The sequence below is a fragment of the Onychomys torridus genome, chromosome 14 (genome assembly GCF_903995425.1).
Source record: "Onychomys torridus chromosome 14, mOncTor1.1, whole genome shotgun sequence".
NCBI classification, from domain to species: Eukaryota; Metazoa; Chordata; class Mammalia; order Rodentia; family Cricetidae; genus Onychomys; species Onychomys torridus.
In genome coordinates, this window is record NC_050456.1 from 2,484,770 (window position 1) to 2,510,480 (window position 25,711).

Genomic DNA, 25,711 nt, shown 5'->3' on the forward strand with positions numbered 1-25,711 from the left:
ACTAACAAGTCAAGACTTAGATATCACACATGAATGGAATTTTTTTTTTTTCCGACAGGATTTCTCTGTGTAGCCCTGTATATCCTGGAACTCACTTTGTAGACCAGGCTGGCCTTGAACTCAGAGTTCCTCGTGCCTCTGCCTCCCAGGTGCTGGGATTAAAGGTGAACATAACCACTGCCCAGCTTGAATGAAATTCTTATAAACCTTTCTAGTCATGAATTCTCTTAACAGAATGGTAATGCATCTGACTGACTATTCATCTTTTTGATGACCTTAACTGAAACCCATTCTTGTCAAGGATTGCTAACAAAGAACCTTGGGTCTAGAGTTCGAAAATCATGAGTTGGGCTTGATGGCTCATGCCTGTAGTCTCCATAATCAGAAGGGCAAACTTGACACCAGTCTGGGCTACATTGTGACTTACAGCTCGGATTAGACAGTTACAACAGGAAGCAGGACTCTTCCTGGACAGGTCTAGCCATGGCTCTGATTCCCTCCAGCCTAAGCTTGCCCAGCTAATGGAGCTGGCAAAAAATTTAGTAATGTGGACAGAGAGATGGCTTGGTGGCTAACAGCGCTTACAGCTCTTTTTTTTTTTAGACAGGGTACTATGTATTCTCTATGTAGTTTGACTGTCCTGGAACTTACTCTGTTGACCATGCTGGCCTTGAACTCATAGATATCTGCCTGCCACTGTCTCCTGAGTATGGGGATGAAAGGCTAGTGCCACCATACCCGATGGCACTTAATGCTCTTGCACAGGACCAGGATTCCGTTTTCAGCACCCACCTGGCAGCATACAACCAGTGACTCTGATTCCAGGGCATCTGATGCCCCTTCCAGCCCCTAAGAGCACCACCAGTCACATATGTGGCGTCCATAAGCAAATTTTCCCCAGCTGTGGCCATTTTGTGTTGCTGTTTAAAAAAAAAAAAAAAAAATCTGACTCTGGGCAACGTATCAAGAAAAGAGGTTTTCTGGCTCACAGTTGTGGCATTTAGGAGTCCAAGCAGCATGGCACCAGCCTCTTCTAGCAAACCTCTGGCTGCATTATATGTGATGGAGCAGCAGAAGAGAAAGTGCTGTCTACAGCAGGAACATGAGCAAAGAAATGAGACCAGAGAGAGGTCAGGCTCCGTCTTGTATATGAAGGTTGGTGCCTTTGCAACCTAGTTATCTCCCTTGTACTACAACTGGAAGGTTCTACCCTTTCGACACCACCACCTTGGGAGACAGGCTTGCAGGATATGAGCCTTTGGGGGAAAGCCATTATCCAAATTATAACTCACAAGTCATTGACTTCATTTCTTTGTCCTCTGCTCAAAGGGAACACATTTCTTGCCCTGAGAGAGCCCAAGGATATGGGTTGTAGCCCAGCCAAATGCATCTAAACTCTATTGGAAAGCAGAGCTGGGTTGTGATGGGCCTCCAGGAAGAAGGGGAGACAGGCTGTGGAGACCAGTGCCAATGCAGTGTAGGTATTGCCCTGGATATATTGCACACATCCAGACTAAAGTATAAACTGGCCAATCTTAATGGGCCTTACACTGCCAGGGGTGATGTGGAGACAGTTAGACGTTTGTGGACTGCTGAGTAAGGACAGGGATATGTCAGGAGTACATTGGGAGAGCCTTCTAGAGACCTGAAGCCAACAGACAGATGCAAATGACCTTATTTTCTTTGTTTTTATTTATTTGTGGGTTTTTTAAAGATTTGTATTTGCGTATGTATGTATGTATTTAGTGTGTATGTGTGTGTGTGTGTGTGTGTGTGTGTGTGTGTGTGTGTGTGTGTGTGTGAGAGAGAGAGAGAGAGAGAGAGAGAGAGAGAGAGAGAGAGAGAGTTGTGATCTGTCCAGCATGAGTCCTGGGAATTAAACTCAGCTCCTCTGAAAGAACAAATGCTGGTAATTGCTTAGCCATCTCTCCAGCTCCATTTGGTTTTGTCTTGGGGTGAGAATACAGGATCTTGCTATATAGGCCAACTTAGCCTCAAATTTACTATATAGTTAGGCCTCAGAATTGTCATTCTTGGTGAGGCATGGTGACATATGCCTTTCATCTTAGCACTCAAGCAGTAGAGGCAGGTGGATCTCTGAGTTCAAGGCCAGCTTGGTCTACATAGTGGGTAAGTAGCCATGAGTATGTAGAGAGACCCTATCTTAAAAAAAAAAAAAAAAAAAAAAAAAAGTGTGAACTACTTACCTGGCTTAGACAGTCTCTTTATTATTATCTTTGTCACTTGAGTCCTCTAGATCATGCTTTTGCTATGTGTGGCCAGGATAAGAATGCATGTGATACTCCACACACTTAGAATGACTTGGTTAAGATCACTCTCACACCCTGCATACTCAGATCAATGGATGCCATGCTTCTGTGGAGAAGCAGAATGAGGTTTCATGCACAGTTCCCTGAGTGCCACACGACAGTAAGCTGTCATCACAGAGTGTGTCTTTCAGCCAGACTGGCAGGTGAAAAGGGGCAGGTGATGTGGTGTTGAGGGCCAAGAGGGAACAGCAAATAATCGATCTTGAACCTGTTGACACTCCAGTCACTGGACGTGGTGACCCCTGTGCCCACCACTCCTTGTCCAAGCCTTGTTTCTTCTGAGACACAGCTGCTTCCATCTGGAGTCCTGCTCTCAGCTGGAAGGTCCTAATCATATCCCACCCCTCCTCCCAGGAGGCTGCAGACAGACATACCAAGAGAAGTCTTGTCAACACTCCTATGTGTGTATGCATGCCCACAGACACCTCATTTCTGTGTTCAGAGCCAGGTCAGCCAGTTCTGGGTCTTGTTCAGCTCTCCTTAGGAATTTCTGCTGTCCACCTCCTTCCCTCTGGTATCTGGTAACTAGGACTTACTATTGGGTGTTTCAACCCTCTTTTCTTTAATTAAACTTCTATTTTATCAAAGTTATGTAGGTTCATAGTTCAAAAATCAAATAGTGCCAGAAGGCTTAGAAGAAAAACCAGCAGCTGCCCCCATGGGGTGCATTTCCCCAGGGCTTGTTTCCAGCTCTTGCTGCCTTCTCTTCTCTGCCTCACATCCCCACTTTGATGCGGCAGCTCCTTCTGTAGCTGCCCAGGAAGAGGTTCATGGGAGATCAGTTTTAGAGTCCTTGCCCAGCAAGCACATTTTCATTCTACATTAATGCTGAATTGATGATCTCTGTGAGTATACAACTAGATTGGAAATCATTTCCCTGCAGATTTTTGAAGTTGCTTTCCCATCGACTGCTAGCACAGGGAGTCTCTGCCAGGAGGACTGACATCCTGACTCCGGTTTCTTTGTCCTGACAAGCTCATAACTCCAAAGCCTGGGGCACTGAAAGTTTTCAGGGGTGTCTCTAATGTGTTTAATTTTCACTTTTTGGAAAGTGAGTCTTACTGGTCAGTCCATGCTGGCTTTGAACTTGAGATCCTCCTGCCTCTGCCTTTCAAGAGCACCATCATACCTCAGGCAACAGACATAGCTCTTGCTGTAGCTCTTTTTTGGTTGGTTGAAGTGGGTACTTGGTAGATCCGTGCAATATGGAAATACCTGTCCTTTCCTGGGATGACTTCCTGTTGTAGCTTAGATATAATTCTCCCCACTACTGACTGTATTTTCCTTTTCTTGTCTTCTTAGTTGAATATTGGGCATTTTTTTTTCTGATCTTTTAAATCACTTTTTTCTTTAAATTCCTTGTTCTACTTTGTAAAAGATTGTCTTGTAGTTTAGTTATTTTTAATTGATTGTTTGATTGAGTATGTATGGAATATGTGTGAGTCCTTGGAGGCCAGATGGGGCATTGGTGGCCTCCTCTACTACTATCCACCTTGTTCCTTTGAGGGAGGATATCTCTTTGAACCTGGAGCTCATCTTCTTTAGCAAGATTGGCAGTGTTACAGTAAGGCCTGGTGTTCATTCTGTCTTCACCCCACTCAGTGCTGGGGTTGCAGACAGGCACAGGATCTCACTAGGCTTGTCTCTGAGTGCTGGGTCCATAGAGTCCTCATGCTTACACACCAAACTTTCTTAATCACTGAGCCATCCCTCTACCTTTTATTTATTTAAGATTGAATCTCAGCCTTTAGTCCCAGTACACAGGAGGGAGGTTTAAGAGGATCCCTGTGAGTTTGGGGCCAGCCTGGTCTGCACAGTGAGTTCCAGGACAGCCAGGAGTATGTAGAGAGACCCTATCTTAAGCAAATAAACAAACAAAACAAAACTTTAAAAGAAAAAAAAAAATGGGTCTGTCTTAGTCAGTGTTCTGTCACTGTGAAGACACACCATGACCAAGGCAACTCTCATAAAAAAAAAACAAAACTAACAAACAATCAAAAAAAAGATTTGATTCTGAGCTTGCTCACAGTTTCAGAGGTTTAGTTCATTTTCATCTTGTCAACAAGCATGGTGGCAAGCAAGTGTGGTGCTGAAGGTTTTGGAACCTCAAAGCCCATTCCCAGTGACATAGGTCTTCCAACAAGGCCACATGTCTCAAGTCTTTCAAATAGTGCCTGTAGTTGTAGCCTGTAGCCTCTACCCAGCTCCCAAATAAATCACACATGGAGGCCTATTCTTAATCATAAATGCCAGCCTTAGCTTGGTTTGTTTCTTGACAGCTTTCCTTAACTTAAGTTGTCCCGTCTACCTTTTGCCTCTGGGCTTTACCTTTCTCCTACTTCTGTAATCTTACTTCCACTCATACTCCGTGGCCGGCTGTGTGGCTGGCTGTGTGGCTGGCTGTGTGGCTGTGTGGCTGGCTATGTGGCTGTGTGGCTGGCTGTGTGGCTGTGTGGCTGGCTGTGTGGCTGTGTGGCTGGCTGTGTGGCTGTGTGGCTGGCTGTGTGGCTGTGTGGCTGGCTGTGTGGCTGTGTGGCTGGCTGTGTGGCTGTGTGGCTGGCTGTGTGGCTGTGGCTGTGTGGCTGGCCCCTGCAGTCCTCTTCTCCTTCTCTCTTGCTTTTCCCTCTTTCTTCTCCCAGATTTCTCCTATTTATTCTCTCTGCCTGCCAGCCCTGACTGTCCTTTCTCCTGCCTCACCATTGGCTGTTTTTTAGACCATCAGGTGTTTTAGACAGGCACAGTAACACAGCTTCACAGAGTTAAACAAATGCAACATAAAAGAATGCATCATTAAACTAATGTTCCACAGCATGAGCAAATGTAACACATCTTAAAATAATATTCTACAATAGGTACCATCCCCTAGTGACTACGAATTCAAATATATGAGCCATTCTTATTCAAACCACCACTGGGTTTCTCTATAGGCCTTAAACTCAAGATCCTCCTGCCCAGCCTCCCGAGTAGCTAGGACTATGGGCTTATGCCACTGTGCCCAATTTATCTCATTTTTATTTGATTATTTTACAAGATAGTCATTTCTCTGAAATGATGCCACTCTTTTTGTTTGTTTGGCTTTGGTTTGAGGAACTGGTTGTGCTGGAGACCAAACCCAGGGCCTTTCACAAGCCAACCAAGCGCTCTGCTATACCACTGAGACTCACTCCAAACAGGGTGATAGCATTCTAGTAGATTTGGAAATGGTTTTTAGCTTTTCCTCTTTCCCTTGCTCACTATAGGTTTTTCATTTATGTGTTGTTGTCTTTTGTGCTTGGCTGCTTGGCTTCACATTGGGACTGCTCTAGAAATGCCAGGCGATCACTGACAGTGTGTACCTGAAAGACAGGTCCTAGCAAGCTGCCTGGAAGTCTCCATGTGGAATTATAACCCCAGAAGAGCATTTGGGTACCAGGCCCGATGTCTGGAAGATTCCCTGCACTGGTTGGTTTCTCCAGAAAGGAATGCTGCTAGGTGGCTTAGGTGCCTGGGAGTCCTCACTAAAGATAGCCCCTGGCTTCTGTTTGCAGCCTATGCCTGTTCCCTGTTCCCTGATGTGCTTGGAAGCCTGTGTTGTGTCTGCATCCTCTCCAGTTCATTTCCTCTGACCTTTGTTTCTCCCTAGAAAGTTGCCTGAGATGGGGAGAGTGTCCTCCAGGCATGGTGGTACTGAGCCCTCATGGAGGCCGACTGCTGTTTAACTAATGCTTAGTCCTCATCTATAACTCACTTCTTTATCAGTGTTACACTGTGTATCCTAGGCTAACCTTGAACTTAATATGTAGCCCAGGCTGGCCTTGAACTCCTGATCCTCCTGCCATAAACAGGTTTTGCAGCCCTCAGTAGGTTCCTAGAAACTCCACAGTAAGTTAGCTCCTTTCCTACTACTCAGTACTTCTCCAGCCACATTGGCTTCCCAAACTGTGAAAATCTGCTCAGACTTGTATCAGTTCAGGTTCCTCAGGTGCAGAGAGCAGAACCCTGAACTACTGACACTTCTGTCATTAGGATTCTTACCAATGTGACACACAGGTGAGGGAGTGCCAATCCCCAGAGATTGGTTTCTCTTTCTTTTCCTCCCTCTTTTCCTCCCTCCCCCTTGTGTGTGTGTGTGTGTGTGTGTGTGTGTGTGTGTGTGTGTGTGTGAGAGAGAGAGAGAGAGAGAGAGAGAGAGAGAGAGAGACAGACAGAGACAGAGAGACAGAGAGAGAGAGATGGGGGGTATGTGACAGCTTGTATGTGGAGGTCAGAGGGCAACCCTACAGAGTCTGTTCTCTCCTTCCACCTTAGCAACAAGTGCTTTTCACCACTTTGGATCTCAATAGCCCTTGTTGCCCCCCACCCATCCTTAATTTTTTTTTTTTTTTAATCTTACCCTCTCTAGACCCTTGGGCATTATCCTTTGAATCTTTTTGCAAGATTCATAACCATCTCAGGAACATCCAGCTGCAATGTCCAGATGAAGTTGAGACTACTTTCCATATGTATTCTTCACTCATTCTTTTAAATATCATGCATATTTAAAGCAGTTTTAGGTTTATAGGAAAATTGAGTTGAAGTGACAGAGATTTCCTGCGTTCCTCCAGCCCCTTCATACACATGTGACAGACATTTCCTGTGTTCTTCCAGCCCCTTCATACACATGTGACAGACATTTCCTGTGTTCCTCCTGCCCCATCATTTGAGCACATGCACTTGCATGTGCACACAGACACACACACACAGACATACACACACACACACATGATAAATGTTCTTTGATTTCCCGTGAGCCTTTCTAAGCCAGTCATTAGCAGACAGTTAAAAAGAGCCCACATGGATTCGGGGTAGCCGTCACCATCTTCCTGCTTCTCTCTGTCTTGTGGAATTTGGTGAATGACTATGGTTCTATACCTCATTTAATGGAAGCTCGTTACATTCTGGTGTTTATTGCAGAATCATTCTCTATAGACAAGATACAAAAACAAGCCAAGTGTCTGCTTATAAGTGAATACTAAAGACATTTCAGGCCAGGTGTAGCTGTGTGTGTCTACAATCCAGGCATGCCACAGGCTGTGTCAGGAGCATTGTGACTTCAAGGATAGCTCGGGCTACATAGTGAGGAGAATCTACTTAAAAAAAAAAACAACAAAAAAAACTAGTGCAGTTCTGGAGGGAGGGTTCTCAGTATATTCCTGTAATCCTAGCCCTTTGAAGGTAGAGGCAAGAGAGTCAGGAGTTCAAGGTCATCCTTAGCAGGAAAACCATTGGCTCAAGACCTGCTTAAGCTACACAGCGGGTTCAAGGCCAGCCTTAGTGAAATGGCCTCAAAATACAGCTGAAAAGGAGGATTGGCATTACAGCTCAGTGTCAGAACACTCTCCAGCTTCCACAAAGCCCTGGTTCAAACCCTAGTAGACCGTGGGAGGGGCTAACTCTAAGAAATGATAGGTCTGTTAATTTTTTAACTAACTTGGTTGAAATGATAATTTCATAAGATACACATATAGCAGAGTGTGGTAGCCCATGCCTGTCTTCCATTTACTAGCTGGGTAGCAAGAGGACAATTGGGGTCATCCTCCACTACACAGCAAGTTCAAGGCCAGCCTGGGTTACATGAGACCCTGTTACTGTAATATATCTCTATAAAACTGGGAAAAAATAAAAAGACGAAAACAAGACATTCTTCAATCACTTTCTTACATATATGGTAGCACTGCTGGCTCTCTTTTTGTTTCTGTTTTCGATTTTTTAATGAAAATTCCCCTACAGGCTGGAAAGTAGCAATAAATTTGATGAATATTTGCCTAACCTCATTTTAACAGTTGTTATATTAATATTTTGCAATTTTATTGTAATCCATTTTTGTTAGTATCCTTTGAATTATATAGGCTATGATGTTTCAATGTAAAGACTTCTTTCAAAACTGAAAGGACAGGCTGAAAAGGCTGAAGCGGCAGGGTCCTGAGTTCAAGGCCGGCTTATGGCACATGTTTTGCTAGGCATGGTTGTATATGTCTTTAATCCCAGCACTTGAGAGGCATAGGCAAGCAGATCTTCGTTAGTCTGAGGCCAACTTACTCTGCATAGAAAGTTCTAGGCCAACCAGGGCTACATAGAGACCCTGTCTCTAAACAAACAAACAAACAAATAAATAAAGCTATTTTTTCTGTATAACCAAGATGCAATTAGCAAAATTTAGGTCACTTTTATCCTGTAGGACAAGGAGGTCCTACCCATTAATGGGCTGAACTACTACCCAAGAGCCTTTCAGGAAATTTAGAAACAAATGTTTAGGATTAGATACATAAATTGTGATATGTCAATATTGAATGTTACTGGAAGATATTTAAAAAAATGACACAATACACAAAAGGATTTCTACATCACTAAGTTTAAAAATGTGTTGAGGCTGGAGAGATGGTTCAGTGGTTAAAAACATTGGCTGCTCTTCCAGAGGACCAGTGTTCAATTCCCAGCAAATACATGGCAATTTACAACTACCTATAACTCACATTCCAGAGGATTTAACTTTCTCTTCTTGCCTCCTCAGACACCAGGGCACACAAGTGATGAACAGACATACATGCAGACAAAATTCTCATACACATAACATAAATTAATAACTTTTAAAATAAATCTGTCCAGAGGGCTGGGTTAGAGTGTGGTTCAGTTGGTAGAACATGATGTGCCGAACATTCCTGAAGCCCTGACTTTGATCCCCAACACTGCATCACCTGGGCATGGTGGTGCACGTTTAGACCCCAGCACTCCGGAGGTAAAGACATGAGGTTCAGAAGTTCAAGGTCATCCTTGATTTCATTGTGAGTTCAATGCCTGGGATACATGAGATCCTGTCTCAAATGCTGTTCTTGCTTAAAAATGGCATTTTTTTTTTTAATTCATGTGTATACACTAAGGAAGTCTGGAAGGACATAAGCCAAAATTCTGGTAACACTTGGTCTTGAGTGAGTATTTGTCACTGAACTCAGAGAAGACAGGCTCTGGATCAGCTCACATGTCTGTCAGCCCCTCTGCTTGCCCTTCCTTTGGGCTTGTATTGTACCCCAGGCAGCAAGCCAGAGAGCGAGCACCTAACTCTAGTGGGCAGTTGTAAAGAGCTGTCAACCCTTGAGGCTTAATTTTTCCCTTCTAGAAAAATTGCCATTGGCTCACCCTTCCTGACTTCGTGGCAGGGCTGCTCTTTGGTGGCATGAAATGGGTAGATGTGGTTTCCTCAAGAAGACTGACATGTGTCCTTCCCTCTCACTCTTAGACCATCATCTGTAAATAGCATAAGTAGCAGTACATCTTCAAGTCACAGTGGCTACACTCCGGAGCCCCCGCTGCCCCCAGCTGGAGGGGACCTTGCCAGCCGACTGTCCAGTGATGAAGGGGAGATGGACGGAGCCGACGAAGCTGAGAAGTTAGACTGTCAGTTCTCCACACACCACCCCAGACCTCTTGCGGTAGGCCTCCTCTGTCCCTTCCCTGTTGTGTCCCTCTGCTTCAATGGCAACTTGGTGATGGCAGCAGAAGCCTGCATTCCTAAGGAAAGAGCTCCAAAGGCTGACTGGCAGTAGAGATGCCCTTGAGTGTGGAAGGACAGGGAGGGGCTCCCCACTGCCTGTAATCCTTTAAGAATGCTCGAAGAATGGTGTCTGTGTAAGTGTCCTTGGTAACCAACCTGACTTTGCACATCTGAAAACAGAGCCTCTGGTCACGAGTTAGCCAGACGCACCTGCTCTGGAAGCGATCTTAGCAGCAACTCAGGTTCAGCTTTCATCGTTCTCCCGGCGTCTCTTTGACTGTTGTTGGCAGCAGAGCTGGTGGTAGGGCAGTGTTTCACATCAGCGTGGTGCTTACTAACAAAAGCTGTCTAACAGTTCAGATGGTCATTGATGTCAGAAGGGGAAATCAAGGCATCATGGGAAGCTTGTTCACATTTGCCTTACAACCCTCTGAGAAAGGAAGTGCTTGGTGCTACAACCACAGACCCCAATGCAGGGGCCCTGGGAATGTGATCTCCATGGTTTATTCTGGTACTTGCCTGAGCCTGAAGGATCAGCTCTGATTGACCCTAATCTCATCCTGCCAGAAGATAAGGCTAGTCTCTTCTCCTCTGTATATGCCTCTCCCCGTTTCTGGAGATGATGGTGACCTGTGGCTCACCTATAACCTGAGACTTTGCCAGTACAGAACTAGTGAAGAATCAGTTGTAACAATTTTGCCTGCTGTTGTGAAAAACCCAGTGCCTCCATATTCATACAGGGGCCATTTCATTATCTCACATGGCAAGAAGTCTAGAGGAAGGTACCCATACAACCTTGGTTTAACCTCTCTACTATGTCTGTAAATATTTTTGCTGTTCACATTTTAATACATCCATCACAGCTCCAGTGTACATAATGACATTATAAACCAGAAGAAAGGGGACACCCAGAAAAAGGGGTCTTCTAAGATGCTATGTTCCCCTCATCTACAAAACGAGAGCTGCCCATGAAACCCCAGCAGACGGCTGCACCAGCAGGTGGCAGAGAAAGGAGTGGAACTGAGCTGTGCCTCATTCCGGGGTCTGGGAGAAGACACATCTCTGTCACTGCTGCACAGAGGATGTCAAGTCAGAAGTGGGGCTGTGACACTGAAGATGAGGGCGGCAGCAGCAAGGTCTGCCACAGTGAGGACACACAGGTCCACTTCCCTCCATGTCTGGCCTGCGTCTAAGTGCTATTAGATACACTGGTAGCCAAAACCCAAGGGGCCTCCAGCTTCCAACTCTGGAGAGCATAAGACATTTGTCCACAGGGCTGTTGTAGAAGATTAGCCACATTCACAGGGAGTTTGTAGGCCCTTAATGTTTTGCTGATTAAAATGGAAAAACCGTGGGTTTGTTTCTTTGCTCATGGCCAACTGACACATTAAATCATTTTTTTTGTAATGAACCCTTGCTCAGTGTGCCCTTAGCAGTTGGCATGAAAGAGAGGGTGATGGCACTCCAGGAACAGCCCCCTCAGAGAGGTGGAGGCAGCTCCTGTGCTGAAGAGCTACCATGCATGGTCTCCTCCTTGGTCAGTAAGAACTTGCTGTAGTAAGCAATTTGCAGTATCAGATTTTGTGGGTAGCAAGGTTTTGATACCCCGCCCCCAACTTGAGCACAAACAGACCTTGAAGCTCCTCCTGAGGGGGTTCTGGAGGCTGATTCCACGATGCCTTTGTGGAATGCGCCCAGTCCAGCGCTGAGTCTGGGCTTGCATCCAGGGAGCCCTACAGGCCTGGGGATGGGGAAGGTGCCATGTGAATTAGACTCATTTGCAGGCTTCCCTGAGCTCTGGACCCAGCAAATGTGCCCTTCCCAGAGGCTGCTCCTTACATTTCTGTCCACTGCTGTCAGTTGTCCTACCTTATGATCACTGTTTACTAAATCCCTGATATTCATGAGTTTTAAATGCAGTGATTTATTTTTAACATTTCTGTGGAAACTTTTCTCCCCAATCCACTTTAAAAATTAAAAAAAAAAATTTTTTTTAGATGCCCTCACTGTGTAGCTCAGGCTGGCTTTGAACTATTAATCTTCCTACCTCAGCTTCCTAAATCCTTTTTTATATTCCTAATCTCAATGATTGTTATACCGAGGAGGAAGAGAATGAAGTCCCCACACTTTAAACTTTGATAGATATCACATATGTGATTATGACTAAGACATGTGTCTAAGTGAAATGTAGTGTAATATATAGTAGATGTGTCGTGTGTCCACAGTGGGAGGTTCAGTAAGATGAGGCCGTTGTCAGTGAGAATTAGACATTAGGCATCCAAGGGTAGGTAGGATCATAACTGCCAAAGAGGGAAACAGCAGGCAGAGGGGACTGGGTAAGAGCTCAGAGGTGTGATATATCCCAGGCATGTTAAGAGAGCAGATAGAGTGCAGATGTGGCAGAAACAGGTGGATTGCTGTGAATTTGAGGCCAGCTTGGTCTACACCATGAGCTTCAGGACAGCTAGAGTGAGACCTTGCCTCAAAACAACAACAACAAAAGTGTTTTAGGGGCTGAAAGATAGCTCAGTGGTTAAGAGCATCGGTTGCACTCCCAGAGGAGGGTTAATTCCCATCCCCGCATGGCAGCTCACAACTGTCTGTAACTCCAAGATCTGACACCTCACACAAAGCACATAAAATAAATAAAGTAGTGCGGATGCATTGGGATTGGCATGGAAAGGCAACTCCTGGGGGAAGGAAGTGGTCCTATGGCATCAGACAGGAAGAGGCATCCATTTTCATTCCTGGAATGGAGGAAGGGCACCCCAGGTTCCTAGAGATAGTGGGTGGTATGATGAGTAGATGGAGCTGCAAAGTCTCTCTGGATGTAGTTGTTCTCTTGTTCCCTATCCTGAAATACTGGCTCCCTCTCTGAAGTAAAGAGTGTGGCTCTTTCACGCCACAGAAAACTGAATGGCGCAGTCCCTGGCGTAAATGTGAGGTTCTGCTGAGAATCCAGGGCTCAAACTATGGCATCATAGAAACATTCTTGGCTTCAGTACCAGTTGCTTATTTTTATTTTGAGTAAAATTGTACCCCTGTGTGTTTTTATGCAAATGTTATTTTTCTCTGTGTGCTTTATATTAGCTTATTAACCTGTAATCAAAATGAAAATGTTTTTCCCCCCATAGTTCTGCTCATTTGGGAGCCGTCTCATGGGACGAGGGTACTACGTATTTGATAGAAGATGGGATCGTTTTCGGCTCGCACTCAACTCCATGGTAGAAAAACACTTGAATTCACAAATGTGGAAGTAAGTAAGCACTTTCTTTGTGATATAAGTTGCAAGTTGCCCTACCGTTACCTGACCCCTGACCCTATAGACAAGCCTCAGCATTTGGCTTGCCATAGACCAAAATGAACCTGAATCAGGATTGCTGATTGATTCTGAATGTCAGTTCTAATTAACAACTTTTTAGAATACCTATAAGTGCTGTTTGCTTTGTCTTCTTGGGAGATGGTTGTTGTGTTGGTAGTCTTCTCAACCAAATGGAAAGGATTTTAGGTAAGATCTTGTTTACCCCATAGGATTATAGGCCTTTGCTGTTTTGTATTGTTTTTAATCACTACTCAGATTGTTTAAAGGTGTTAAGAATGTGCTTCTGTTTGTGATGTTAATGGTTCAGGAGTAATAGCAAAATTTCATAATGGTTACAAACCAATTTGTCCTCATTAGAAACTATATACAGTTGCCCAAAGGGCAGATTCTGAACAGTGTTGTGACGCTGGTTAAGTTTGTCTTTGGCCCTTCCCGTCTCCCTAGGGCCCTCTCCTCACTTCTTCTCTTTCTCTAACCTCCAGCTTATTATCTATTGTTTACAACATTTCCCAATGCACCTACACTTTACTGGGGACTTACCAAGAGAGGAGAACCCTAGAATGCTCTTCAGAAGGAACAGTAGGCCTGGACCCTCTCGACCATGGCTGACCTCCGAGTGTCCCCACCCCATGTTCCTCCTAAGGGAGTTTAGGCATATACTCCAGTAAAGGGATGGATCATGTCAGACTAGGGCCCCATAACAGTTGAGACACTGAGCCTTCCCAATGAGGCCCAGGAGAGGTCACAGGCATCCTGAGAAACAAAGGAAATTAACCTACAGCCTGCTCCCGCACCTCAGCCCCTTTGCACACGTAGACCTGAGACCCCCTTGTTTCTCACAGGGGACTCACAGGGGACTTAGGACAGATGTTGCTATATTAACTAGGAAAGGGCCACAAGAGAAGCTTATCATGTCTTCCCATGTGAGTGACTACCCTGCTTGTCTACAGGGCATCATTAGTTTCTGTTTGTATGCATTACAAATCTAAGAAGTCCTGCCTAGAGACTATGTAGTTCTTGGTTATTTGATGACCTGGCCCTCTGCATTAGCTTCCAAACATGGCAGCCAGCTCTGGTAATTCTCCCAGCTCTCTGGTCTTCTGTGTTATAGAAGTGTGAATCCCTGGCACGTGGAAGGAATGTGTTGATCTGTATTTCACTCGCTGGTGTACTGTCAGCTCAAGCTCCATATTCCTTTCCTCCTCAGGCACAGAAGCCCGAGCCACAGGGCATCAGGTCCCTCCCCTCTGTTCAGGACTTGCCTAACCAATCTGCTGTCACTGAGCAACATTGGGGCTGCCTGGGTGTCAACTCTGGAGAGCGTAGCACCCCGCTGCCCTCTCAACCTCGCTGCCCAAACTCCAGGCCCTGACGGGCCCGAACCTGGAGGGATGGCAGCCGATGGGGGCATGGAAGACATTAGGAAGAAAAGGAACGGCCAAGACTCTTTTTTCTTTAACAAGCATTTAACTCTGCATCAGGAGACGCCAACACAGTATTCTCTTTCAGCCAGGTCAGCATCTGGATCTTCACGCCAGCTGGCAGGGGAGGATGGGAGCTGTCAGGAATTCATTCACATCTCTGGGCTTTTATACGGGATTTCCTGTAGGCCAGTGTGCAAAGCCTGAGTCAGGCGGCCCATCAAAGGGGAAATCTGCTGCTGTTGGGCACCTAGGAAACACCGAAACTGTTCAGCATGGGGGGGAGGGGAAACGCTTGCAGAGACAGCCCGGCCTCCCACTTCCCTACCACTGAGGGTTGAAGAGGAGAAGAAAGAAGGATCTAGAAAATATACCAGAAGTAGCAGCCATTCCAGTCTTGAGTAGGGGCCAAGTAAGATTTAGAACTTCAGTTCTGCCTGTCTGCACAATTTGAAGTATATATACTGTTTAATGAGAAAAACATGAATTGGGACATTAAGATGTATCTCATTCAAGGTCCCAAAGTGAAGCCCCATCCCCTTAAGTAGATGAGCTATCTGGTACTTGTAAATTTCCCTTATTACAAGTCATAGTCAAACTTCTACCACTCTGTCTGTTTCTCCGAATTTAGCTGGTGAGAACATAGGCGTGGGAGCACCTACAGCACCACAGTAGGGTAACAAAGACAGCAAGAAAGTTGCTAGTTCCTCCAAGAATGTGCCCTCGCCCTGTCAGGAAATGGCGCCAAACAGTTCTAAGGATGTGTGTAGACCTCCATGGTCTGCCTCCCTGGAAACCCCTGCCCAGCATGCATAGTCCCTGACAATAGAGTTGTGTTGCTGCTGAGATCACCTGCTTTCCCATTCACTGCCCCTTCATCCGTCTGTCCATATACTCACTCATTCATTGCAGCCAGGATCTATCTGTACAGCATCTTGTTTAGTGCTGACAGGAGGAGCTCTGATGTTCCATGGGCTGGAGAGGAAGGAAGGTCTTAGACGCCATCACAACCGACCACTGTGGGCTTGGCAGCGCTTTTCTATTTGATCTCCTTGGTCTGACAGTTTCAAAGACACTGTGCTTCTGTACTCAAGGATGCAGCTGTAAGCTGCAGCAGCTGGAAGCTGGGCTCTACTGCAAGTGGCAGACAAGTGATCTTCAGAGGGGAATGCCAGGAGAGGGTTACTTCTTGGCAGAGCAGAAGGGGTGGTGGGAGGCCCGTCTGCCCTCTGCTTCAAGTTTACCTCCTGAAAGAAGGAAAGCTCCAGAAAACACACACTGGAGAACAAGCAGAGAACTCTGCAAAAAAATAAGAAAGCATTTTCTGGCTCCTAACATCACGCATTTCTTTCAAAATCAGGAGCGGGCTGTGATCTCATAGCTGCTGCACCCCCATCCCCCGGTCCCAAGAGTAGCAGCAGCATGGATCTAAGCCATAAGATGGAACAGAGCCATTTACTGCAGAAGTCAAAAGGCAGAGGGTTTTATGGACAGATGCTTCACATACCTATAATCCCACACTTAGAAGGCTGAGGCAGGAAGACCACAAATTCAAGACCAACTGGGGCTACATAGTGAGATTCTGTCTTAAAAAAAAAGTATGCAGAGGCCTTAAGAATGTTACCCTGCCTGGTGCTGGCATTGGCCCATGGACTTGGCCCTCAGGTACCATCCCCCATCAGTTCCAAGGAAGCAGCCCCTGTTCACATGCTAGTCTTTTGCCTATATCCTTCACCTAAATGCCTGGTCCCCTCTGGACACATGGGTCCAGGACTCTCACCTTTTCCCAGTCCAGGAACAGGAGGACTTGTTGAAAGGCAGCTCTCTACCAACCCCACTGAAGTAGAGTGAGGGAGAGAGCAACTTGATGTCATTTTCCAAGCTCTTGACTTTCCATGGCTACCACAGTCCAGTGGCCATGAGCTAATATGGAAATACCTCTCTACAGAGCAGCCAGAGGCATCAGGTAGCAAACACAAGAGGATGCTGACAAGTGGGGAGATGGCTTTTTTCAAAATATCTCCAGCCAAAAGTTGCATGGGAAAGAGTAGGAAGAGGTAGCCATGAGCGGAAGGGACATGGCCAGGTGGCCAAGGCCTTTTCTCCTCATTGAAAACCACTGTCATCACTGCCAACAGTCTGTGAGGTGGGGGAGGCTGCTTAGGATGTTTATAGTATTAATAGCATTTGCCTTTTACTCATGAACCCAAATCAGCCAATCTTCAGTCGCTCAGCGTAGAGAAGAGGCTCTGAGGTGTGAAGACAGATGCTGATGTCGCTTTAGTGGGCAGCGTAGGAAGGGGGCCATCCTTCAGATCTCACCATTCTCCAAGGCTTCATTCTCCATAGTCTGGTCCTCCCGGGGTCCTCTGTAGCCCTGCTGATCAAAGCTCACCCAGCTTCCTAGGCAATGCCAACCCAAAGTCTCACTGTCTCTCTTTGGCTCTTCTCTCGTGTTTAGGAAGATCCCTCCTGCGGCAGATAGCCCCATGCCCTCGCCAGCAGCCCACATCACCACCCCTGTTCCAGCATCCGTTTTGCAGCCTTTCAGCAACCCCAGTGCTGTGTACCTTCCTTCAGCTCCCATCAGCTCGAGACTCACCTCTTCTTACATAATGACATCAGCCATGCTCTCAGATGCAGCTTTCGTGGCATCGCCGGACCCACGCGTCCTCATGTCCCACACCACAGCTTTCCCCCATGTGGCTGCAACCCTCAGCATCATGGACTCAACCTTCAAGGCCCCATCCGCCGTGTCCCCGATACCAGCTGTCATTCCTTCCCCATCCCACAAGCCATCCAAAACCAAAACCAGCAAATCCTCAAAAGTCAAAGACCTATCAGCTCGTAGCGACGAATCTCCAAGTAACAAAAAGAGGAAGCCGCAGTCTTCGACTTCCCCCTCCTTGTCCTTACAGGCTTCCTTCTCGGCTCCCTTGTCAGGGCCCCACAAAAAGAACTGCGTTTTGAATGCCAGTTCCTCTTTGAACTCCTATCAGGCAGCCCCTCCCTATAACAGTCTGTCTGTGCACAACTCAAATAATGGGGTGAGCCCACTCAGTGCCAAGCTGGAGCCCTCAGGACGGACCTCGCTGCCCAGCAGCCCCATGGACATAGTGAGACAGGTGGGCGCTGTGGGCGGCAGCAGCGGCCCCTGCCCCCTCTCCGTGCCCTCCCTTGCGCTCCATGCCGGGGACCTCTCTCTGGCCTCACACAATGCTGTGTCTTCTCTGCCCCTCTCTTTTGACAAATCAGAAGGAAAAAAGCGTAAGAATTCAAGTCCTAGTAGCAAAGCCTGTAAGATCACTAAAATGCCTGGTATGAATAGTGTTCACAAAAAGAACCCACCCAGCCTTCTTGCACCGGTGCCCGATCCCGTTAACAGCACCTCCTCTCGGCAGGTAAGGGAGCTCCTGGCACTGCCTTCATCGGCTCTGGGGGGCAGGGGGAGCTGGGCAGCGCCCCTGCTTGGCCAGGTGGCTCAGGCAGGTAACATAACATTGCCCAGGTTCCCCATAGGCAATGCTCACCCTCTGCTCTGAGAATTCTTGGTAAGACCCTCACTTTGCTGTCCCTATGATAAACACTTTACAGTAATCACTTCCTTTAGTCCTCATACCAACTCAGCATAGTGATTACAAAAGGTCATCACTTTACAGATGGGTAAAAACTGGGGCACAAAGAGGCTTTGAGTCTCCCCCTTCCTTTTGTCTGTTGCATAGCCTGAGGTTCTGAGGACTACTTCATTAAAGACTTTTGTTGCTAAGAAGTTTTGATCTGATCTGTTGGATCTCCTCAGGATGAGCCTGGGACCCAGGCTGGTTAAGTGATGTCAGGTCCCACCTGGAGAGTGGCAGCCTGAGCAACCAGCTTCCAGGTGATTGTGCTCACCTCATCAAGCTGCCTTGGCCCCCTCCCTTCCTAAATCAAAACTGCCCTTTTCACCCAGTAGCAAAAAAAGCACTCAGTGCCAGGTGACCCACAAGAGTGTGCACTGTAGGGGAAGCTGGGAGATGTGGATGGCCGACGAATAGCTGGATCTTTCCTTGGACTCTGTTCCCATTTCCTAAATCCAGACTATCTCCTCCAACTGGGAGAGCTACTGATGACAGCCTTCTACTACTCTGGGCTCACTGGATGGGAGCTCAGAGCCGGAGGGAAGGACCCCAGGTTCCTCAGCCTGCTCCGAGTGGGCTTTAAGAGCCACCCTTCTAGAAGATCAGAGCCTAAGGCCAGCCCCCTTTAGGGATGGGAACTTTGGAGAGATAGGAGATGCATTAATGCAGTGGTTCTCAGCCTTCCTAATGCTGCTCTGCCCTTTAGTACAGTTCATCATGTTGTGGTGACCCCCCAACTACAGCATTATTTTTGTTGCTACTTTGTAACTATAATTTTGCTACTTTTATGAATCATAATGTAAATATCTGATATGTGACACTTGTGAAAGGGTTGTTTGACACCCCCAGGGGTCAGGACCCACAGGTTGAGAACTACTGACTGCTTTAATGTTTTGCATCATAGTATTTGACATTTAGCCAAACCCCAAGGAGAGCACCTCCTGAGCACCTTTCAAGCACACACATGAGCAAGGGCCAGACAGCTGCAGCCTTGGACAAGGTGAGACACTGGTCCTCCAATGTCACAGTCCACTGGCCCTGCAGATCCTACCCGGAGACCAGACTGCTAGCCAGTATCTTCTGTAGACGCAGAAGGAGGCACACATAGCTTCTTATACTGGAATGTATACCCACAGATACACTGGGGTCTTGTGAAAAGGCAGACTGACGGGGAGTAAGATCATGGAGTCCATGTTTCTAACAGGTGGCTAGACAGGGCCACTCCACTGGCCTGCTGACCTCCCCTGCTATACCATAGTCATATTGCTTTCCTCATTTTAGATAAAGTTCTACTGGATGACTTCATGTAACTGATGGTCCCTGTCCCCAAAACCCTTGAGATCCAGGAACTCAATGTTATTAACCCATTTTATACATGAGCCAAACAAGGCATAGGAAGGTTACATGAGTTTCCCATAATCACACAGCAAGTGAATATTTGGGCAGGGATTTAAACCCAGGAGTTGGCTCTGGGCTCTTGGCCCTTCCTGTCAAGTCTGAAGTGCCTGTGTGTTGAGTGCTGGCCTGTTGGCTCTCAGACGGTCTGAAATGCTTAGTCAGCCAAACTCATAGCAGAAGAGCAGATGAGCCTCCCCTGAGCCTGCAGGCCAGGCTGCACCCAACCCCCAACACAGTAATAGCTCAATGCTTATCACCAGGCAACTGAGAAAAGGCATTGGCCGGAGTCATCACTGGGCATTTCTAAGTATTAGGAAAAGAAAAAGGCCTTTGGCAACTGTGTTGGTTCTGTTAGAACACAGAGAGGAAAGCTCAAGAAAGCTAAGACTAGAGCCAGGTATGGCAGCCCATGTGTCATCCCAGCATTGGGAAGATGGAGGCAGGAGGATCATCCTCAGCAACATAGTGAATTCCAGGCCAGCCAGGGCTACATGAGACCCTACCTCAAAAAGAAATTCAAAATGAAACTGTGTGTGCCTTACAGAGAACTTGCAGATTCTCCTAATTGTATCTGGGAAGTAAAAGACCAAAAATTTCCACCAAGGTATTCAATTGGGCACAAAACAATACTGTGAGTGAAAGGCATTTGCCTACGTGCTAAGGGGGAACGAAGATAGTGGAGGAGCTGTTTGGAGGCTGGGGACAAGGGCCACCTTTGCAAATGAGCTGGAACCATGTAACCAGAGCCTGGCACCAGCTCTCCTCAGAGCCCACCTCACCAGGGGCCACGGACTGTACCACAGAGAAGTCATATGTGTCTCCAGGCCAGAGACCCTGCCAAGCAAGGCAAAGTACCCTCCCCCTTCCCTGCACAAGCAAGGGCAGCCCAATCTGATAACTGTTCCCTGAAGAAAAAGAGGCTGAATGCTGGACATCTTAGCCAGACAAATACACTACTTTATCTATAGCACACCTGAGGAGGGCTAGGAGCAGGGTGGGCCTGCACTGTGGTCAGAGGTAAATGAGCTTGTGGACACTTGAGCTACAGAATGGCAAGTTCTTCCTCCCGAAGTATGCACCTCTGAGAAGTGGAATTAAGAGCCCCCATCACTGCCCCACCCCCTGCCCCGGGAGAGGGACATTCTCAAAGTCCCCATAAACTGTTGTCCCTTTTCCTGCCATTAAGTTGGAAGCATCCACTCTGAGTAACCAAGAGAGTGAGGCATGCAGCACTGCCCTGCTCGTCTGTCCTGACTACATATGGTGTCCAAGGGTCTTTCCCAAGTTGTCTCAGTGTTTGAATGGGGGTTCATGGTGTCTTTCAGGTTGGAAAAAATAGCAGCCTAGCTTTGTCACAGTCCAGTCCTTCAAGCATATCCAGCCCAGGACACAACCGACAGGTAAGTTTCTAGGAGTGGGGGAAACAACATAGAGCCAACATCAGTCCAGTAAGAATGTGCACTGGGGTCGGAGCCTAGTTCAAGTCTCACCTCCAGCAGAATGGATAACCTGGCTTCCAAACATGGACTTTCTAGTTATCGGTTATGGGTTCTTGAAATTTTACTTCTTTTCTTCCATATCTTCCTCTATAAAATGGGGGTCGTGATGGTCCCTAAAGTCCTATGACCTATGTGAGGATTAAATTAGTTTATTCATGTAAACTCTCTGGCACATAGCAAAGTCAAGGGATAGCTATAATGATTGTTATTACCAGCTCTGTGATGTCTGTACATTAGTTCAATAGGTGTCCATTTTCAGTTTGTTAGCTGGCACATTGATACTACCTCCTAAGGGCATCACGAAAGTGAAATAAGTTAGCAGAAGGGCGTTGCTAGTGTTGGCCACTGCCTTCTCCAAGACCCTGGGTGAACTGTAGCTACTACCACTCAGTGGTGCTTTCACAGTGGGAACATTCAGAAAGACTTTCAGTGACTTGGATTAACTTGGAGGAGTAAGAGTAATCAATGTGTAAGCCCAGAGATCAGTGACTTTCTCCAAAGGAGCATGTACGCATGCCTGAGGAAAAGGCTGGGAGGCAATTATGCCTCTTAGAGGGAGAGAAAATACAAACAGCAGGCAGAGACTCTGTGAAGGACAAGGTTGTACTCAGCTGTTAAGTGAAGATGGCCACACTGAGATTAGTCATGTGTACCCCAAATCTCCAAAACCTCTTGGTTTAACCTAGGGCTATATGCCTTCATTAGGTAACTAATTGTATCATTTATGTTACATAGGGGAAAAATGAACCAATAAAAATGAGGATACAAAAAAAAAAAAAAAAAAAAAAAAACCAAACATGTAGGTATCCAGTCCTTTATCCAGGAGAGATCCCATGAAGCCCATGAACTTGTCCTCATGTTTCTCTCCAGCCTTGGAGCTATTGTAACACAGAGACTTCTTTATAGCCATCCTCTTAGTTACAAAGTATGACTGCTCTTAGCCTTGTCCAGCTAGTGGATTCTTTTCCTTTCTGTGACATACAAGAAAATGGAGGTTCCCTCCTGGATCCTCATGGATCACCCTGAATGAGACAAGTTTTTCTTTTCTTTCCTAGAAGAACACAAGCAGAATGGGCAGGATAAGGACTCTTCCCTAACAAGATGGTGAAGCCACTTCAAACCAGTCCCGCTGGCATCCTCCCCAGGAGACTAAGTCGGGAGATGGGAGGGCGCTGGCCTGTGGGGGAGTGTTTCCTGGTCGCTGATTGTGGCTATGGCCTTTCTTTTTTTACATGGAATTTTGGCTTAAAAAAAAAAAAAAGGCGAAAGAACCTAAATTTGATTTACAGAAAACAGTGTTTTCTCTCTGTTTTTTCATTTGTCAATTCTTATACATTCTTCCACATTTGGAGTTACTCCCCTTACTCCTGATGCTGCTAGTGCACCGTCATTTTGCTCCTGCCCTGAGAACAGAGGCTGCAGACTGTCGGTTCCGGTTCCAGGTTCCGGTTCCAGGTTCCGGTTTCGGGTTGGCACCCGCAAGCTCTTGAACTTTAGCGCTTTCAGAGTTCATTCTCTCCCAAGCCTTTCCCCACCCGCCCTTCCTTTCAACTGTTCTCCAGTGGCGTCAGAAGCCCCTGGCTCCCACTGTAGCCCTGAACCACATGCTGGGAGGAAGGAGTCTGTGCTTGGAGCTGCTTCGAGGGCCAGGGCCGAGGCTGGACCTTCAACTGGTTTTTGCGCCTCTCCTTGTCCAGAGCCAAATGCCAGCCACTAAAGTGAGGCCAGTGGCCCTTCAATGATGTGGTTTGCTCAATGCCCAGGCCCAGCTGTGCCAAAAAGATACACCGGGTCAGGTACAAGGGCAGAAGGGACCTGAGAGGAAGGGAAGACCGTGGGAACCCGATGATTGTGGTGGTCAGAGCTTGTTTGGAATATGCTATGAAGAGTCCTTCCCAGGGCACAGTGCACAGTTTCCTAAAGCTGGGTCAGCCAGAGACAGAAAGCCCACGGGACCTAGGAAAGCCACTTCATGAGGTGGCACAGTGACCATAGCTCCTGAAAGTGTCCGAAATATCAGGAAGGTTCTGGGGCCCGGAAGGGTCCTCCAGGGAAAAGTCTGCATGGAGGTTTTTGTGCCAAACCCCTTGTGGGAATAAGAAATATCACTGATTGCACACCCACACCTTAGATAAGCTTGCACTCCATTATCAGGTGCCCCAACACTCCAGAGCTGGTAAGGACAAGCATAGAGAAGAGGCGTGGGCAGGGAGGCCCTGGAGCATCACAGCTACTAAGCTGTCCACATTGGAGTTTTGAAAGAAACAGCAGTACCATTAAGCTCTGATGGGGAATCAGAAAGAATTCACAGCACGGAACAGGTGTTCGATCTGCCAGATGTCCTGAGCCATCCTGAAATCAGAAGTGAATGCTAGTTCTGCAGCTGGGCACACCCCCTCTCCCTCCCCAAAGATTTCCTTCCCGTTCCTTTTCTCCCAACCCAAAGATCAGACTACTGTTAAATTTCACCACGGAATTGGAATCTGCAAAGATGGGAGGCAAAAGGAGTGATTTCTGTCAATGGAATTGCACTGACAGTATTTCTTACAGGATTCTTAATTTTTTAAATATAAAATGAAGTTTTTTTTTTAAGTCAGGAGTTGATATTAAGCACCAGGACATTGGTTGAATTATTTCGTTTTTATTTTCTCCAGTGTTAAAAGTGCACTTATATGCTGGTTAATTTACGTCTTGGGAGGGAAGGGGACTGCAAATTTAAGGGGTGATTGTTACTTTTTTGTTTTGGGGGTTTGTTTTTTTAAGGTTAAGGCAGATTTTAAGACTTATAAATGTTTAAGAAATTATAAACAAGGTTAGATCCTTTGAAAAAAAACTTTAGAAGATATTCTTAAAGTAAATTTTTATAGTGTTAATTTTGTAATAATTTATGTTTTACTATATTACAGAGCTAACTGACCAGAATAGTTTCAGAAACAATATGAAACTTAGGAAAGTTTAAGCAATGTTTATATTTTTAAAATGTTCTTTGAATTATGTTTTTATTGTACATTTCTTCAGACACAAAAGTGTGTACATATCTTTGTTATTTTTGCACAATTTTTGTCTTGTTCAGTTTTAGATGTCTGTTGGTTTATATATATATATATAAATACATAATTTATTTTGAGTTGTAAAACTTGCAGGATTAAAAACAAAACAAGTCTCAGCAACAAAATAAGCCTCTGGCCCGTAAACTCTTCTGTTCAAAGAGGGAAAACAAAAGTTGAGGGGTAAATGGCTGCTTCTGAGAAACAGCGGCTTCACAGAGACTAGGGAGCAAGCAGGCTTCAGGTCACCTGCTCTGTGTCTTGCATCTGAAGCTGGAATAAAGAGGCTCTCCACCCAATGCTGCTTACTCTCTTGAGAGACTGCTTTGACCAAAAGGTGAGGACAATTCCAGAAAACTGAGCAAAAAGGGAAAACCCACGGTATTTCTTCCTTCACAGTCACCCCCCCCCCCAACTTGGGTTTACTTTCTGATGTATTAAATGCTTGTAGTTAGGGGGGAAAAATGGAATGCAAAGAAAAGATTTCCTTTGTGTTTGTTCTCATGGAATTCAACTGGACCAACCCCTAAAGCATCAGGAGAGTAGTATCTTCGGGTCTTTCTGTTCCCCACACCCCACTCAGCCTTCTGTTGGCCCCTTGGCTGCTCACACCCCTGTCTGCCTGAGGAGCTCCTGACTCTTCTCCACCTCAGAGGCTCTGGATGTTAAGCGTAACGCAATGCATAGACCTGTCAGCCATATAAAATTTAAAAATCAAAAAATCGAGTTGGATAACTTGTATGCCTTCTTTTGTATCAATGTACCAACTGTAAATAACGCTGATCAACCTTTGTAGAAAATAGTTTATACAGCGTATTCTATTATTGCTGATTCTCAGTGAACTCTTGTTTTAAAAAAAAAAAAAAGGAAAAAATGAAATTTTCTATTTACACCTTATATTTTGTTATGCTGTCAGCCCATGGCACTTTAACAAAACTCTGTGGGTTTTATGTAGCTGGTCAGTCATGGGGTAAATTAAATAACTATTGTTGCACAGACAAGAATTTGCACCTGTTCATTTGTCCTTTCCTACTAACCAATTTTAGAAGCTTTTCCAGAAGAATTTTGAAGAGAGCATGTCCAATCATACTCGACAAAGGCCACACTTGTGGAGTCGGTTTCTTTTCTAGGATCCATATTTTGTAACACTAAGTATTTCCCTCCTTTGTCCCGCACCTTTATGAATTAGCACTATCAGATAGAATCCATTCCATGCCTGTGATGTTGTAAGCAAATACATGTCTGAAATAGGTGTAAATAGTAAACTCTATGGCTTACAGTTTTTAAAAGAAAGAACAAAAATGTATCTGTTGATACTGCCGTGGTTCAGCACCAGGTCTGGAAGTATTCTCCACTGAACGATTGTATTTTTTTTTTTTTTTTGCTCTTTTTTTTTTTTTTTGTAACATGGCTTTGTAAATAAAATAATTTATATGTTTGTAAAAACGAAGTCTTCTGACTTTTATAAACTTTATGATATTATGTTCTGTTTTCCTTCCGAATGGAGATATTCTCACTAAAACAGCCCTTCCAGGGGGACATTCATGGCAGCAGGTGGAGTGGAAGATGA

General features: G+C 45.9%; 1 protein-coding gene and 1 long non-coding RNA gene across 14 annotated transcripts in view; one reads left to right on the top strand and one right to left on the bottom strand.

Annotated features, from left to right (window-relative positions):
- Atxn7l1 (ataxin 7 like 1) overlaps positions 1-24,993 on the top strand; it is a 227,567-nt gene extending 202,574 nt beyond the window's left edge. For 4 of the 13 annotated variants that reach the window (XM_036205546.1, XM_036205549.1, XM_036205555.1 and 1 more), the window contains 4 exons: positions 9,583-9,775; positions 12,972-13,093; positions 14,367-14,672; positions 17,042-18,892. In XM_036205546.1, coding sequence (XP_036061439.1) covers positions 9,583-9,775; positions 12,972-13,093; positions 14,367-14,672; positions 17,042-18,122 — 1,702 coding nt within the window. In that variant the 3' untranslated portion in view covers positions 18,123-18,892. Of the gene's footprint in view, positions 1-9,582; positions 9,776-12,971; positions 13,094-14,366; positions 14,673-17,041; positions 18,893-20,920; positions 20,996-22,149 lie in introns of those variants that run through there. The other 9 variants (XM_036205547.1, XM_036205550.1, XM_036205553.1 and 6 more) reach the window with 6 other exon arrangements.
- On the bottom strand, positions 14,628-17,510 carry LOC118595215. The gene is made up of 4 exons (XR_004946496.1): positions 17,183-17,510; positions 15,480-15,714; positions 14,955-15,044; positions 14,628-14,830 (listed from the first exon to the last, which is right to left on the bottom strand). It is a non-coding gene; the product is annotated as an uncharacterized LOC118595215 (long non-coding RNA).
- Positions 24,994-25,711: the final 718 nt, after the last annotated feature.